This window comes from Canis aureus, chromosome 3, assembly GCF_053574225.1.
Source record: "Canis aureus isolate CA01 chromosome 3, VMU_Caureus_v.1.0, whole genome shotgun sequence".
NCBI classification, from domain to species: domain Eukaryota; kingdom Metazoa; phylum Chordata; class Mammalia; order Carnivora; family Canidae; genus Canis; species Canis aureus.
Window position 1 is genome coordinate 18,690,154 of NC_135613.1, and position 17,398 is coordinate 18,707,551.

At 51.5% G+C, this 17,398-nt stretch overlaps 1 protein-coding gene across 5 annotated transcripts in view; it reads left to right on the forward strand.

Annotated features, from left to right (window-relative positions):
- Positions 1 to 17,398, forward strand: part of CMIP (c-Maf inducing protein) — a 231,038-nt gene that overhangs the window by 174,685 nt on the left and 38,955 nt on the right. For all 5 annotated transcript variants that reach the window (XM_077890964.1, XM_077890965.1, XM_077890966.1 and 2 more), the window contains 3 exons: positions 4,850 to 5,011; positions 9,582 to 9,623; positions 15,745 to 15,807. In XM_077890964.1, coding sequence (XP_077747090.1) covers positions 4,850 to 5,011; positions 9,582 to 9,623; positions 15,745 to 15,807 — 267 coding nt within the window. The remainder of the gene's footprint in view (positions 1 to 4,849; positions 5,012 to 9,581; positions 9,624 to 15,744; positions 15,808 to 17,398) is intronic.

Below are 17,398 nucleotides of genomic sequence, written 5' to 3' on the forward strand. Positions count from 1 at the left end.
CTTTGACTTAGCATCATGTTTATAAGGTTTGTCCATATCGTAGCACGCATGAGTAGATCCATCCTTTTTACTGCAAATACCAGCCCACTGTCTGGATAGACCACATTTTGCTTACCTGTTCACCAGCTGACGGACATTTGGGTGGTTTCCAGTTTGAGGCTGTTAGGAATAATGCTATGGATGTTCATGTACATGTCTTTGTGTAGTCTGTTTTTATTTCTCTTGGGTCAGTTTCTAAGAACAGAACTGCTGGGTCGTACGATAAATTTATGTTTAATGCTTTGAGTAACTAACAAACTGTTCTCCAGTGGTGCTGACTACTGTGTGTTGCCATCAGCACCACGCACAGATCCCTGTTCCTCCACATCCTCACCGACACTCGGGATCATCTTTTCGGTTACAGCCAGCCTGATGAGTGTGAAGTGGTGTCTCTTTATGGTTGGAACCTATATCTCCCTGAAGGCTCACCTTGTTGAGCAGCTTTCTGCATGCTTACTCCTAGATTGGCTTTGACTAGAAAAGCCAGGGGTTGGCAGACTTCTTCTCTAAAAGGACCAGATAGCAAATATTTGGGGCTTTGCAGGCCATGTTGGATTTCTGTCATGAGTTCTTTGGATATTTTTGCTTCACAGGCCCTAAGAACATTCTTGGCTTCCTTCCCCAGAAAGGAGCAGGGGGCCAGGTTTGGCCCCTGCCACACTTTGCCAACCCCTGCTTTAGGTCCCTCACAGAGAATTCCAGGGCCCCTGCTAAAAGAATCCCAGTGGCCCATGGGGTCCACGCTGAACATGGCCGAAGGTCACCCCTGCCTCCTGGTGAAAGGGCTCCAGGAGAGGCTCCCGCGAGCCTGGCCATCAGGGTTCCAGAGGCATCCCAGTCCCAGCCCCACAGTGATTCATCACCAGATGAGTTCATCATAGTACCTGGGATGAAACCTGCTCATTTGTCACCCCAGGTGGAGTGAGTGGGTCCCTGGGGGTCCTGGGCTGGTCTCCCTTTGTGCTGTAGCTGCTCTGTCCCAGACCTTAGAGCCTCTTGTGGGTGCCAGCAGCCTGTCCACCCCCCATGACTATGATTTCACAGCCCTGCTCTCCAATTGCTGCTCCTCCTGGCCCCTCCCGCAGCTCCTCCACCCCCTAGTTGCCTGGCCTCCAGCTCTCCAGGCCTGGTGGACTTGTCCTGGCCTTCACTGTATGCCACCAGGCATTCTTAACCCCCTTCATCACTGTGTCTCCTGACAGATGTACCCCTCCTCTCCACTGTCTGCACTAGCCCTGACAGATATGATAGAGGGAGACCTTTGGAATTAACCAGAGCCGATTCTGACTCCTGAATTGTCCCTTTCTCGCTGTGTGACCTTGGGCGGGTCGTGCCACCTCTCTGGCCGTGAGAGTGCTGTGTAAACGGGATGCTAGAGTCCTGTAGCAAACCTTGCAGATGTGCCCCTCAGCCACGCCACTCTGAAGGCTACTCCCCCACGACTACATGTGACTGCTTGGGGGCATGTTCTTTTCTGGCTCTGAGAGTACTTTGTACTGGGCACAGTGCAGCCAGAAGTACGGCAGTGTCCAGGGGGTTGGTGGGTAAATGCTGCAGCTTCTTCACTCCCTGGTGGGGGAGGGGTAGTGCACAGTCTCCTCAAGTCCCCACAGGATGCACAGCCACCCCCACGGTGATCATGATGCTTGGCGGCACCCCGCTCACGATGGCCTCCCCCTCCCCACCCTGCATTGCTTTACAAATAAAGAAACCATTTGCACTTGGGTTCTTGTCTTAGGGTCTATTCTGGGGGCTGCTTAGCCTTGGCAGGTCCCCAGCTTCCAGGGTTACAGTGAGGATGGAGTGAGGTGATGCCCAGAAGCGTTCAGTGTGGTGCCTAGTGCATAGTATGCGCTCATGACACATTGGCCCTTGTGACAAACCCTGGGACTTTCTGATTTGGATGCACCCACGGGACCTGGGGATGCCCATTAAGTAGGGGCTCGGGCATTCGCAAGAGAGCCATTGTCCTTCCCCCTCTAAGGAGGGGTGAGTTGGTGAGCTCTGAGGCTCATGCTGTGCAGGGGCCCCTTTTGCCTGACCTTGCTGCCTCAGAGTCTTGGTGATGTTTGTCTGAGTGTGGAGGACTGCGGACAGCACTTGCGGCCACCAGCAGCTCCCCCCCCCCCCCCCCGCCACTCACCCACCACACCCCACAATGCATTGGCCATATCTGGCGAAGTTTCAACGAGGGTCGGGTGGAACTATGTTCACCAAAGATTAATGATTGCTATTTCTAGGCTGTGGAACTTCGGAGGCCCTTTTTTCACTTATCCTTTTCTTTGTGCTTTTCAGCATGGTTTACATTTCTTACAATGAGCAGGCATTATTTTCACAAAAAAGAATGAAGTCATTATTCTTTCAAAGGTAAATAACTTGCAGCTGATCAGAAGATAGGGCCCTTACGGCTCAGACCGTATTCCACTCTGGAGTCTACTGTGGGAAGATGAGGATATGCATCATGTGGTTTTCTTTGAGGCTTAATATACGGCAAGTTTCTGTGACCATTTCACAGCCATTTAAAAATAAAGCAATTCTCTGGGTGTGGAGCAAAACCACTGTGTCCAGGACTCAAAGAAGCATTCATCTTCAGGGATGGATCGGGTTCTTGCCTTGGGAAGTATCTCCAGGGTATTAGACTTTGGGCACTTTGTGTTTGCACCAGACCAGGCAGTTCGGAGGTGACAGTGCTCCTGGCTAATGGTGACAAGGACTGGGGCTGGTTCCTGGCCCCAGGAAGCCTCACAGAACTGGGTGTGTCTTGTCATTAAAATCATGGACTCAACAAATGCTCGTTGTCACCATCATCCCCACCAACTGCATATTTACTGTTCACTTAAACACCCTCTCCTGACAGTCGCTGTGCGTGTCTTCTAGTCCTTGTAGGATCTAAAATGATTGACAAGTCAATGTTTCTAGTGTTTCCTCTCCCTTGCCTGAAGAAAATGATGCTGCCTCCACTCTCACCACTTGTTTCCTCTGCCCTGCTGCTGCCCCTCAGAGAGGGCTTGTGCCAGTCTAGTTTTTGATGAGGGATGGTGACCAGCAGAGCACAGCCAGACCAGGAGGGAGAATAAAGAGGCTGTCGTGGGCAGGCAGGCAGGCTCGCCAGCAGGTTAAAGAATGGTAGCGGGGGACAAGCTACATTGAAAGATTGGTGCTGTGAGGTGCCTGGGGGGCTCAGTCAGTTAAGCATCTGCCTTCAGATCAGGTCATGATCCCAGGGTTCTGGGATGGAGCCCCACATTGGGCTCCCTGCTCAGCGGGAAGTCTGCTTCTCCCTCTCCCTCTGTCTCTCCACTTGTGCTCTCTCTCTCTCTCAAATAAATAAAAAATTTTTTTAAATTATCTGGGATGATGAGGGAAAACAGACTTTGGTGTGAGTTAACTATGTGGGTGATGCTGGTGATAATGGTGATGATGGGGCATGTGAGAGACTGGAAAATCATGAGTTTGGGAACAAACAGGAGAAAGAAAGTGGGATCCTATTTGCATTGCTGTGGGCTGTCCCTTCTATCCTTTACAAGCTTTTCCATAGAGGGAGATTAAGAATCAGGATTCCCTTCTTGTGGCCAGTGTCTGTTCTGCTTGGACTCTGCCTTTGAATGTGACTCCTTACAGAGAGTGGACCACGTGGGTCCAGAGTTTATAAAGGTCATCCCATGAAAGAGGCTGCAAAGTATTTTCATGCCTAATTTGCAGAAGAGGAAACTGAGGCTCAGTGAGTGATATGCTTTATAGAAGGAACCTGGCCCGTCTGACTCCAGAATCTACCATGTGTTCCACCCAGAGGCCTCACTCAGCACAGTTAACTGCTCAGGTTGATAAGGAACAGCTTCCCTCAGAGACCTCCTTGAAGGCACTAGGTTCCAAGACCACTTTGTAATTCCAAACTCGGAAATGGATGGTCAGGGAGACCCTGGCAGCACCGGGGGCCAGTGGGGGACCCTGACCTCCTCCCTCCCCACTCCCTCATTCAGACTCTGGCTCAGAGATTATGACTTGTCACCCTGGCTGGCTGCTGGCGCGGTGACACTAAACTTAGGTTTTCCCCAGGGAGCAGAGCACTTAATGAAGGAGTTCATCCAGTGGAGACTCCCAAGCAAGCCAGGGCAGCAGTGGGGCAGGCAGCTGCAGAGCCGGGAGGGAGTTTGGCTGGGACCTCCGCCTTCTGAGGGCTGCTGTTTCCATGATGTCAGAGAGGCGGAACTCTGCCCCACATCGAGGGAGACAGCAGCCCTCGCCCCAGTGCTTTCCAGCTTTGGACGCAGCCCTGAGCAAAGGTGAGAATGCTCGTCTTACTCACCAGGCGGAAACTGAGGACTGCCTTCTCGTTTCCTGGGGGCCTCTGGGCTTGTCACCACCTGGCTGGAGTTGGATTCCTGACCCCCAGCCCATCTGTCCTTTTTCTTAGCTGGGCTCCACTCTCCAAGGGGACCTCTTAGGACCAGGAGGAGGGAAACCATGTCTCCAGCTCTGTAGACCCTTGAATGCTTCCACTCTGACTGCATGTGATGCTTAGGGAATGCTTTTGGCAGACGTGAGCCTTTTCATTCTTTTTTTTAAGTCACTGGAAACAGTGTGGAGATTTCTCTGCCAGTGTCCAGGAGCTCTGGTTGTTTGCAGGCATAGCCTGTGACTCCGGGCAAGACTTCTTTCTTTGGGAGTCCGTTTCTTAGGAGGGAGCGGTCCACACCAACGCTTCTCAGGGCCTTCTACGTCCTAATGTATCTGTTTCTTTGATCACCTTTTGTCTTCCACCATCAGCACATCAATAACATGTCTGTGTCTCTTTCTCTCTCCCGATCAGAAAAAGATTTACAAATATAAGAAAGTCCTGAGTAACCCAAGCCGTTGGGAAGTTGTGTTGAAGGAGATCCGAACTCTGGTGGACATGGCCCTGACATCCCCCCTGCAGGATGACTCCATCAACCAAGCCCCACTGGAAATCGTCTCGAAACTGCTCTCAGAGGTAAGACATTCCTCCTGTTTGATTTTGCACACCGCCCACCCCCTTCTTCCAGTTTTCTTCCTTTCCCTCTGCTGAGCCTGGTGCTATACCAGGCAGCAGAATTGGACCTGAGTTTACTCTGTCTCCACATTGCCAAAGGAGGCGAGCAGCCTGCGGGAGCTGAGAAGGAGGTTTGCTCCTGTGCCTGCAGCCGAGCCACCCCAGGGGTGTGGCAGGAGTGAAGGGGCAGCTGTCACCACCCTGCCATGCCCCACCACAAAACGTGGGGGGATTGGTCTTGGGCCTGAGACTGGGCTGGTGGTGATGATGGTGGCAGTGAATTTCAGAGTTTTCCAGTTCATGCCCGAGCCAGAGCACGTCTGGAAAACCCCCAGACCGCGCTTCCTCCCTGCCCTTTGGCGTTGGGGCCGGTTGCTCCACCCATGTCTGTCATCCCCCCTGCCCTGGCCTGCATCAGCTCCAGGGGCCCGGGCAGCGACAGCTTTCTGCCCCCATCACCCCCACAGAAGCAGAAAATCCGGCAGCGGTTTTCGCAGCTGGCACTGCTCTGCTTCACCAGGTGGCCCCATGCTAGGGTGTATGCCACACCGGACACTGGCCTGGGCATGGGGATGAGGACAAGCCCCTGCCCGCCAAAAGCCTGTGTTCCAGCGGGGACAGACAGGGGTGTGGGGGCCCAGTCAGTGTCAGTCACTCTGTTGGTGGAGACGTGAGGCTGCTTGGAAACACTGTTTACTCTGTCCCAGGCCCTATTCTCAGCTCCTCACAGATACTAATGCTCGTCTCAGTTGTTTGCCTGCCTGGCCCCCTGGAGACACTGCATTGATGACTCCTGATTTAAACTCTGCGTGGCCACCAGAGTGATCCTTCTAGTCCTCCTCCCCTGGGAGGGGCCCCTGCTTTCCTGGCACCCCCGGTTTCCTGGGTAGTTTTGAAACACTCCCCTCTGAATCCATACAAGCTCCCTCTGCCTAGAACCACCCCTTCCTCTGCAGACCCAGGCTGGTTGCTGCTCATCAGCCCAGGAAACTGGCCCAGACCTTCCATGTCTGCTGAATAGAGGGTCCCTTGTGCTGGAGGCAGGTGGGGGGAGGAGGTAGAAGGTGAGCGGCAAAGGTGGTCGCAGGTAGAGGAACAGAGGACGTGCTCTCAGGTGTGAGGCAGCTTCATTTCACAGAAGAGTGAAGACTCGGGCTTTGAAATGAATCACACTCAAGGTCTGGAATTTGAGACCGGGGTGGGTGCTGTATACCCAACTTTGAATCCTGGCTTCCCACTCTGAGCAGGGGCTGGCTGCTTACCATCAGCAAGCACCTGCTGTGTGCCAGCAGGTGTCAGGTGCCATGTACACAGCATCTCGTGTGGTATATCCTCTCTGAGAGATGGGCCTGGCCGTCTCTATTATACAGGCAAGGAAACTGAGGCCCAGAGACACTGAGGGACCCACTGAGGAAGCAGCAAGGCTGGAAATGCCCCCTGAGGGCTCCCTTGCTCTCAGCAAGGCCATGTCACCCACTCCCTTCTGCCCCACCAGCCCCACCCCCACCATCACACCATCCTTAGATCAGGCTCGCTGTCAGGACGATGGGAGAGGTGGCAGGCAGGCCAACCTCCAACAGCAGTGATTTCCCATCTTACATGTTTCATCTGACCACACGCCCACAGGCCTTTGTGTCACTTCTCAGGCCAAGGTTTTAAAAATCATCTGATCCCCAAGCACTAGGGTGGAAAGATAAAGGCATTTGAAGGGGAAAAGAAAAGAGAAAGAAGCTTGCATCTGTTGTGTACCTACTGTGTGTCAGGCAGGGGGTCAGTATTAATCACCCTGCCATTTGGTAAGGGACAGAGCTGGGGCTACAGCCCAGGCTTAACGCCTCTCTGAGTGACATGTTTTTTGAATACATGCTCTGTGACCACTGCTTCGGCAGGCATTGAGAGCTGATACTTTACACTTCTCCAGGGACCCTATGAGGTAAGTACTAAAATGTATAGCCAAATAAACAAAGGCTTGGAGAGGCTGTCACTTGTCCAGGGTCACTTGGATGAGTGATGGGCCAAGATCCACGCCCAGGTCTGTCTTACTGGAAAGCTCACGCTCTTGTGCATAGATGGGGCATAAACCTGGATTGGTGAAGACTGTCTGGTGAGGGGGGCAACCCAGCTGTGTGAGACATGGTGGTTGAAGGCAGGTATTGTAGAAACAAAAGGACCTGGTTCTACCCTTCAGGTGCTAACTGGCCTTAGATAGTTTCCTAGGTCCCTCACTACCATGTTCATTTGTGAGTTGGGGCAAAGATTAGCACCTATTTCATAGAATTAAGGATCAGGTGCTCTGATATATACCAAGTGCCTGGCCCTGTGCCTGATATGCAGGGAGCACTTGATAAATGGTCACATTTTTATTGTCATGGGAGATGGTTATGATCTTGACCTTAATAAGCACTCCCAGCTGAAGAGTCTGGGGGATGGGTGGAAAAACAAATGCTCTTTCCTCCTTGCCCTTTTTTGTTTAGAGAATATGGGCTAGATTATTTGTTCTCTTTACTCACATTGTCCCCGGGATCTCCTTCTAGGAGGCTCGAGGTATCACCACACCAACAGAAGGTGGGCAGGATCCCGAGGAAGGGACTGGGGAGGGGAGGGGGCTCTTAGTTCTGAGAAAGGACTGTCCATCCACTGCCCAAACAAAGCCAGCTTCCCTGACTTCCTGGGCCCTTGTTGAGTTGAGTGTATGGAGAAGCCACTCAGTTTAGAGTTCCCAGGCCCCCTGTGATGCACTGGCTGTTCGTAGTTCTCTCCACCCAGGGTTGAAAATGGCCTTGGTGGAGAGAAGCGTCCCCGCAGAATGGCACAGGCTGCCACCAGCGATTAGAACAAAGAAATTGGCATCTGTGCTTGCTGAAGGCTCTTCCTGGGAAGGTGCACAGGTGCAGTAAGGAACAGGCTAGTGCCTTCAGAGCTGTCCACCACAGCCTGAGAAATGGAACAGCCCCTGGCTAGGGTCAAGCACCATAGCTCGGTAGTTAGAGATGCAGGCTTGGACATCAGGACAGACAGCCGTCAAACCTCCGGGGCAAGCAACTGAGCCTCTTGAGGCGTGGGTAGCTCACCCGTCAATGGGAGAGTAGAACCATCAGGTAGCTCACCTGCCGACGGGAGAGTAGGAGAACCATGGCGAGAAGGAAATGGGTGAGATGAGGATTACGAAGTGTATTCAATCTGAGCATAGTGAGCCCGTCATCAGCCATAAGGAAAGACCAAAGCCAGGCTTCCACTGACCCTGGGCAGAAAAATTACTGATGTTTAACAATCTGCCATAAACAGGCCCCTTAAACTCTTCCAATATCCACAAAAAGAAAAAGCCATTGAAATAAAAAAAACATCTTTTCACCTTCCTGTGTTCCTGGATTCTAAGCACAGAGGGCCAGGCTCTCTCCATGGGAACCCGGGACTTCAGAAGGTGCAGACAGGCCCTGGTTCCAGGCTCTCTCCATGGGAACCCGGGACTTCAGAAGGTGCAGACAGGCCCTGGTTCTGTGGCCGTCTTCACCCCTTGAGCGGCCAGATAGGAGCATATTCATGGCCCACTGGCTTCTGTTTTGCTTCAGTGGGTTGTAAACTCATTAGATATCCTGATGCTCTTAAACCTGATGCCAGGTGGTGAGCAGGGTGGGGCTCTTTCCAGAACCCAAGAACTACCGCTCTTGCCAGTTCACTGGTGCGTTACAAGGGAGGAAACGTGGCTCCATTAGGAAATCTGAACAGACACCAGTAAGCGCCCAGGCCCGCCTAAGCGAACAGCACACCTCAAAACTAGCAGAGAAGACAGTAGAGATCGTTTCTGAGTTTTCCCATGACTTCTCATTTCTCACACATTCATTCCTTTCCTCAGTCACATAGTCACAAGATGGTGGTGACAGGTACCAACTGGGTGGGAAAATCCCAGATTGAGGAGAAAAAAAATTAAGTATAATCCATTCAACTTTCTCTTGTTGCTGTGAGTTAATTGTTACGATTCAGATTTAGCTAAAACTTGTTCAGCTCATTGATCACCATTCTTCCCTGGGAACCCAGGTGAGAACCACTGAAATAATATGTGTGCTGTGCCTAAGAGATAGTGTGGCACACAGTCAAGGTTCAGAAGACTGTTTCTTTCCCTGTTTACTGTGAACCTGCCTTCTGGCTTCCTAGTGGCATATGTATGACGAGAACGAGCGTGGGGTTAAGCCCCATCTATGTATCCTCTCAACAGAAGCCTACAGAGGATCCACATTTATGGAAGAAGAAACTGTCACCAAGGAGGAGTGACTGGTCCAAGGTCACATAACTCACAAGGGGGGACTGGGACTCGCAACTCACTCCCTCTCCCCCCACCAAAGCCATACTTTTCTCCCTTCCTGGCTGATTCTTTGAGGGCATTCTGATTTGCTTAATTAAGAAAAAGCAACAATTGCACTGAGAGGCTGAAGGCGTTTTAACTGTTCGGACTTTGAGATGTAGATGTTCCATTTTATTAATACTATTTTGTTTCGTTTTGTCTTCTTCCCGTACTCCCCACTCAATCCCTTAGAACACAAACTTGACTACCCAGGAGCATGAGAACATCATTGTGGTAAGTCTCTTGGGAACCCTCTCCCACTGTCCACCTCCCGCTCCCCATAGTCCTTCCCCGGGCCTGAGGGACTTCTCGAAGCACTTGTGTAATCCACCAGCATGGCAAACTCGCTCATTCCTGTCTTTTCTGTCGAGCCAGATGGGTCTGCCCTCCTGCCTTTGCACCTTTCAGAGCCCCAATGGATGGGGGAGGGGAGATGCAATTATCAATCTTTGAGATTTGTAGCAAATGTGTCTTCATTGCCTCCTCCTTCCTGACTGTGCTGGGGTGGGGGGAATTGATGGCAGAGAGCCTATAATTTGTTGAGAAGTACAACCATATTAGCTGAGAGGTAAGCATTCTCTTTCTTGCCCCAAGACATGTCTCCTAGTCAATCCACATATAGAACCTGGATTTTGTTCTCTCTGATATGAAAAGTGAGGTCGTATTTTCTAGGACTTGACTATGATGTAAACACCTTCGGAGTATAATATCTTCCTGGGTGACTTTAAGCTCTAAAATGTGACTCTCACTAGAGAGAAATGAAGTTGCACCCGCTGGAGGCCCAGCACTGTGCCGTGTATTTGAATCCTTAGGTAACTAAGACAGCCCCTACTCCCAAGGAGTTTATCCTCTACTATAGGAAGACAAGTGAGATCACTGTACAAACAGAGGCACGTAGTGCAGAGGAGTAGAGTGATAAACTCACCTGAGAGAGAAACCATGGTGCTTCCTGGAGGCAATGGTGTCTGAACGGGTTTTGAAGGATCAATAGGACTTTACCAAATGGCAAACAGAGTAAAGGCATTCCAGAGAGAGGAAGCAAAACATGTCTAGAGATGTAAAACAACGTGGTATATTCTGGAAGCTTCAGCATTGCTGGAGTGTAAGGTATAAGGAAGTGGGAAGTAGGGAGGCAGAACTTGAGACAGAAGTGAGAGGCAAAGCCTTATGTGCCCAGAAGGGACATTCACCTGCCCAAGAGGTCCTGTGGCTACGGCCTTTGAAACAAGGGTAACATGCCAGATTCTATGCCTCTCTGAGCTGAATTAAGGTTTCATGGGTCCTCCCACCTGGCCCTGCCAAGCCCAGCCTAGAGAATCACCCTCCTCACCCTAGCTGGGTCTTGTGGGTACCAAAGGAGGTGAAGCCCAGGCCATTTATTATGGAGAATGAGGGGAGTACTTCCATGGAGCCCCAGCTACAGTGCCTGACACATAATAGGTGCTCAGTGGGTATTTGCTGAAAATATAGGGGTTTGTTTTGTTTTGTTTTGTTTTTCCTCTATGGTCCACCCTGACCACCCATTGCCTTCTCTTGCTAGAAGACAGGGAATGTGAACCTGGGCACCCCCAGTCTCCACCCACCTTTCTCTGGTATACTGTTAATTAATAGGTTTATTTAACAAACATTTTTGGGCATGTGAGTACAGGTATGTGCCAAACTCTAGTCTCTGTTCCACAGACTTAGAGTTGCTGTTGAGAGATTTACTGCGTGCTAGGAGAACCTGGCAGGTCGACAGATAATCAAATAATAACATGATCAGGGGTTGAGATTTGTTAGGGGAGCACAGAGGACAGACACCTAACATCCTCTGCCAGTGAGGGTGCTGGGAGGAGGACAGAGGGCTTCCAGGTGGGAGTGAGCAAACTGGATCCTAAAGGATGAGAAGGAGTGCTCCAGTGAAAAGCAGTCCAAGGAGAGAGCCCAGCCCAAGAAAGGCAGAGCAGTGAGACTCTGGCTGGGGGAGAAGCAGATGAGGACATGGGTGCCGGGGAAGAAGTTGGCATCTTCCTCTCCCTGCTGGCAGTACCTGTGGGTCCCACCGTGCGCTTCAGCCCTGGAAGAAGGGTGAGGACTTTGGACTGGGGATGAGCCTGGGAAAGGTATTTTGATCTGAGCGATCCAACTGCTTTTATCCAGCTAATTTGGCTGAGCTGACCCCTTCGTTAGGCTGGGCTAAGCTCCCCTGCTCAACAGACATGCCTGAAAACAGAGATTTGTCTGAGGTCTGCCCCCGACCCAGCATTTTACAGTCTCCCTTTCAGGGCTCCTTATTACCAGTGCCCTTATTGTCACTGGGAAGCCTCCCTTTGGCCTGGAGATTGCATTATCTGATTTGACCTCTTGGCAATTAGTCTTCTCCCAGTGAGGCTTGGTATTTTTTTATGTGCTTATTTTTCATAAATACTTTCACAAGTAACTTGAGTTGGTCTTAGGCTGTCTGGGGTCAGGCATCCATCTGTGCAATAGGTAGTTGTCGGGTGGTGATGGCTGGTGCGTCCCTGGACGTGCATGAACCTGGAGCCCAGCTGCCATCTTGCATGGTGGGCTTGAAGCCAACTGTGGGCTCAAGTTTAGAGATGGTGCAGACCCTGGGCCCCCCACCCCACTCACTATGACCATGGGCGAGTCATGGGAGAACTTTAATTGGATTCTATTGAAAATATCTGTTGGGCAGCCCCTGTGGCGCAGCGGTTTAGCGCCGCCTGCAGCCAGGGATGTGATCCTGGAGACCCAGGATCGAGTCCCACATCGGGCTTCCTGCATGGAGCCTGCTGCTCCCTCTGCCTGTGTCTCTGCCTCTCTCTCGCTCTCTCTGAATGAATAAATAAATAAATCTTTAAAAAAAAAGGAAATATCTGTTAAGATATTCTTTAAAAATACTTTTGCAAGTATTTCATGAGTATAATTTCATTAGAAAGAAAGAGAGAAAAGGATTTCACCCTGAGTGTCCTCTCCAGAGACAGCCCCTAAGGGTTTTCAGGTGGTAACAAACCCACACAGATACAGGTGGGTTTTTATTTTTGTTTTTTGGCATTAATGATGTGATGCTAGATGTGTTGCTCTGCATTGGTTCTTTCATATAACATGGCTTGGAGATGCTTTCAAGTCTCTTTGTGCCTATCCGCCCCAGGGTTTTCAGATTCAGTACCTGTGGCATTTGGGGATGAATCATTCCTTCTAGGGAGCCTGTCCTGGGCATTGTAGAATGTTGAACGGCAGCCCTGGCCTCAACCTAGTAGATGCCAGTAGCACTTCCCTGTCCTGATGATCAAAAACATGTAGGACACCTGGATGCCTCAGTGGTTGAGCGTCTGCCTTTCTCAGGTCGTGATCCTGGGGTCCTGGGATCGAGTCCCACATTGGGATCCCCGCACAGAGCCTGCTTCTCCCTCTGCCTGTATCTCTGCCTCTCTCTCTCTCTGTATCTCTCATGAAGAAATAAATAAAACCTTTTTAAAAAATATGTCTCTAGACATGCTAGCATCCCCTGGAAGGCAAAGTCAACCCTGATTGAGAACCACTGGCTCACCTCATACTCTCTATTGGCTCTAGAATATTTTTATTTAACCAGATGGCTATTCAGATCATTTTCAACTAACTAGACATACTAAGCCTCAGCCTCCTCATGTATGAAATGGGTACAGCAACGGTGCCTTTCTTACAGGGCTCCTGGGACAGTTTAGTGAGCTCATGCGCCTAACTTGCTCAGCAGGGGACCAAACTTATAGAAACAGCATGAAAGTATAAGCTCTTAATTAATCATACCTTTTAGAATGATCGTAACTCTGTGATGAGAGCAGCCCTTATAACTTCCCTGACCCTCTGTCTCTTCATCTGTACAAATGGGAATAACTCCCGCTTGACCTCACAGAGTTGTCATGAGGATCAAATGAGATAATAGCATGGAAGCCCGGAGCCCATGCCTGACACCCACTCTGGGCACTTAAATCCTTCCCATTTATTTATTCCTTGACTCATTTCGGAGAAAGAGAGGCCGGTATAATTGAAGGGGCTCAGGCCTGCACATGGTCCCTCCTCGCAGAGCTGGTCTGAGAGCTGCGTTTGAGGAGCAGAGGCAGGCACCCTGTCCTGCTGTCCCTGCTATGGCCAGCACAGTGGGAGGGCTAGGCATGCGGCTGCAGAGAATCCCCACTCGGTGTATGGAGCCAGAGCCGTGGGCCAGCCTTGTGCCACTTGTGTTCTGTTGTCTTTCATTGCCCCATTTCTCCTTAACTGTGGTCACCAGACGGGGCTATTTGTGTTCTGGTTGTGTGGAGGGCCAGGGTTGAGAAGCAGTGTGGCAAATAATCCAGGCTCCCGAGTCACAGCCATGGGTTCAAGTTCTGCTCTGCCATGTTCTGACTGCGTGACCTTGGACAGCAGACCTAATCCCTCCCTCCCGCTGAGAGAAGGGGCAGGACTCACAGCCACCTCCCAACACAGTGAAGATCACACATGATGCAGTTAGCACCGAGCCCAGCAGGGAGCGTGCCCAGGACAGCGCCTGCTACTGTGGAGGTTGCTGTTGCTCTGTCTCTGTCATGGGTGTCATTTCTGGCCAATGTAGCTGGAAGGGGACTGTGACAGGCCAGCGGGCTCAGCCTCACGGGGAGTGAGGCGCCCACCAACCCCGGCCCACACTGTCCGGAGAATGTTCTGTGCCGGTAGAGGTATTCTCTCCTCTCCCTGGCACAGTGGCCACTGGCTACATGGGACTCCTAGCACCTGAGATGCAGTTCGTGTGACTGAGGAACTACATTTTTTATTTTATTTCATTTAAAATGGTTTATTCCCTGTCAGTTAAAATGTGAGTAGTTGCACGTGGCCAGTGGTCTCTGTGCTGGCTGGTGCTGCCCCAGACGGATGAGACCCTGGGCTATTGGTCAGCCTGGCTGCTGGTGCTCAGTGTCAGTCACTTCCTCCCTCCCAGAGGTACATTCGCATGATGTCTGGTCATCTCTTCTTGGCATCCAGTGATGCTTCCTTTCCCCAATGGCCCCAGACCCAGTGGAAGGCCTTGCTGAGAGGTCCCTGCCCATATCCAAAGGCATCGCTGTGGGGAACAGATCACAGAGACCCTCTGAGATCGAGCAGGCAGGTCTGAGCCGTGAGAGTCAGCGAAGGGAGAGCGTGTCCTCACCAAGCCCTCCTGGGGGTCGGGCCAAATCACTACCCCTTGCCCTGTGTCCAGTATAGCCCAAGTCAGCCCCCGTGTGTTGGTGGTGCTCTGGGCAGCAGGCTTATTCTGAGGCTGAGACTCCAAAGCTTCTAGAGTTTTCTCTCACCAAATCCCCCCAACAACTCTGTGAGTCACTTGATAGGCTAGAAGACTAATGCCCAGAGAGATTGAGTTGCTCACTCAAGGTCACACAGCCTGGCAGTCTTGGTGCTGGGTTCTGGGTCTCCTGTTTGCTAATCTTGTGCCCAGTGTGACAAACAGGAAAGTGAGCGGACTTCACATGGTGTTGACCATCCAGTACCTGACATGTATGGAGAGCTGGCCTTACTTGGGGTTTATACCAGGAGTTCTCAGTTGGATACAGTAGGCAATGTCTGGACACATTTCTTTACAGTCATTCACATATTTTATTTGAATCAGAAGTTTAGCAACATCATCACAACAGAGATTATGAAAGGGGAAGAAAAATCAAGAATCAAGCGTCATTTGGGCCCTGGGAGCCTTGTACAGGAATGACAGTGGGAACCAGTAAGACTCGTACAGCTAGCCTGAGAAGGCTTGGTAAGGAACGAACTCAAGGGATGTTACGTATTCTAACCTCCCTTAATATAAAATGACCTGTGTGGAGGCTTTCTGGTTGTCACAACTGGCTGAGAGTTGCTGCCAGCGTCTGGCGGGTTGACCACAAGGTCACTGCTCAACCCCCTGTGAGGGATAGGGCCAGCCGACCCTAGGTGGCGACACAGCAAGGCTTGGACAGGCCTCCCTCCCGCTCCTGCAGTGACGCTCCCTGCCCCGCTTTCCAGGCAGAAACTCAGGCGTTAGCAAGAGAGGATATAACGTTCTTACAGTTACACTGCAGTCAGCTTCAGAACTAGAACTTGAACCCAGGACTCTGACCCCAGGGCCCAGGGTTATAACCGTTGCACTGTCCTGCCCCGTACCCATGGACTGTTCATCTGAGGGAGATGTGGATGGACAGCAGTGGGTCATGGAGCCCCTCTAGTTACCAACATCATTATAGGTGTGGTATACCTGGAGGGCAGCCCAGAGCTTTTATCAGCTTCTCAGTGGGAGCCATGAGCACAGCCCACCCCCCCACCCCCCCCCACCTGGAGATGGTATGGATTCTTTCCTAGAGATTCCAGCTGACATTTGTTCGTTGTCTTTCAGGCAATTGCTCCTTTGCTGGAAAACAACCATCCACCACCAGATCTCTGTGAATTCTTTTGCAAGGTATGGCATTACTGAAATGGGCTATGTCCACAGGAGGCAGCTTGCCTCCCTGTGTGCATGCTGGGGTGGCCTGGCACAATTTGCTAAAAACCCAGGCTTCCCCAACCTGGGTCAGGGCCCTGGACAGAGCCGGAAGGCCAGCCAAGGCAGCACATTCTTAGAGCTACAGCTCTCTCTGTGCCAGGCAGGTGATAAGCAAAGCCCACAGTCCAAACCAGTGGGTCAGGGAGGAGCATCGGCTTTTCCTTGGAATATCTTTGTAGCCGTCTTGGGAAAAATTTGTAGCAGATTTTCTGGGTTTCTGACGTCAGAGCCAGTTTATTATTAGCCACGGCTCCTCTGAGCACCGGCTGGCCCACAGTGGGGCACAGCTATGGGGCTTTTCCTGAACAGGGAAAGCAGGCAGGGATGCCAGGTCAGCAGGGAGGAGCCACAGAGCAGGCCATCCACTCCTTTGGACCCAGTGCCAGGCTCCCAGTAGGATTTACATGGAACATGCCCAGGGTACGTTGGGGACCAGTCATCCCTCACTCTGAAAGCACACTTCAGCAGTCCGGGGGCTGAGCCAACATGCAATCCTGTTTTGTTCTTTGCTGTGTGATTTTTTTTTTTTTAATGTAATGATTTGATGTCCTTGGAGAGACGCAGAGCCTGGATGTGCTACCCCAGTGCTCTCTGCTCTTGCACTTGCTGACTCACTTCACTGGTGCTCCTTTCCTCCCCGGCTCCTTCCACAGCCACATGCTGTCCTTGCGGGGGGAGGGGTGCATGGTGTAGACTATGTCCACCAGCAAGACGAACACGTGGCACAGCAAAGCAGCTACCTGGGAGACCTGGTGGTTTCTGGAGGAGGGGTGAATGTGGTGCCCTTGGTGCCTCTGCACCCCGCTCAGAGAGCATGCTCTCTCTACGTCAGGGGACAGGAGCTGCAGAGATTACAGAGACAGGGATACATTATCCCCTTTGGCGAGTCTCCCCACCTTTTCCAGCAACCCACAGAGCCGAGGGGGTGCCCAGCCTGCTGGCCCAAAGTGCCCAGGTGCATTCTCAATGTGCGTGTATGGGCATGTGCCTGTGTGTGCCTTCTGGGCCAGGCAGGTGAGCTTTTGAGGTTGTCCCTGCACGTGTCTGCGTGCGTGCAAGAGCGTGTCTGCACAGGCCTGGGGCTTCTGTGCTGAATCGAGGCCCCCTCCTCCTTAGGGGCTTGCTAAAACCAAAGACAACTATAAACGGGCCTTCTTTGCCCCCAGTACTTGGGGGGTGTCATGCCCTGAGCAGGGTGGGGTCAGATAACCCAGCATGTGGGCTCCTGAGAGGCTGGCCAGCTGCTCCCTTCCCTATCACAGCAGGTCATCTCCTCTGTCCGTATTTTGTCCAATTTAATCCACATCTGCTCCTTGTTCCCCTCTCAGGCTGTATGGTCTCCCAGATTTCATGGTTTTCGAACTGTTGTTCTAAAACAATGGATCTTTGTTCAAAGTAAATCACACCTGGGGGTTACTGGTAGCACAGTTTAAAAAGTAGTGATGTAGAAGAAGCCATTGTTTTTGGCATTTCTTGCTAGAACTCTAGTTGGTCCTGAAACAGGAGG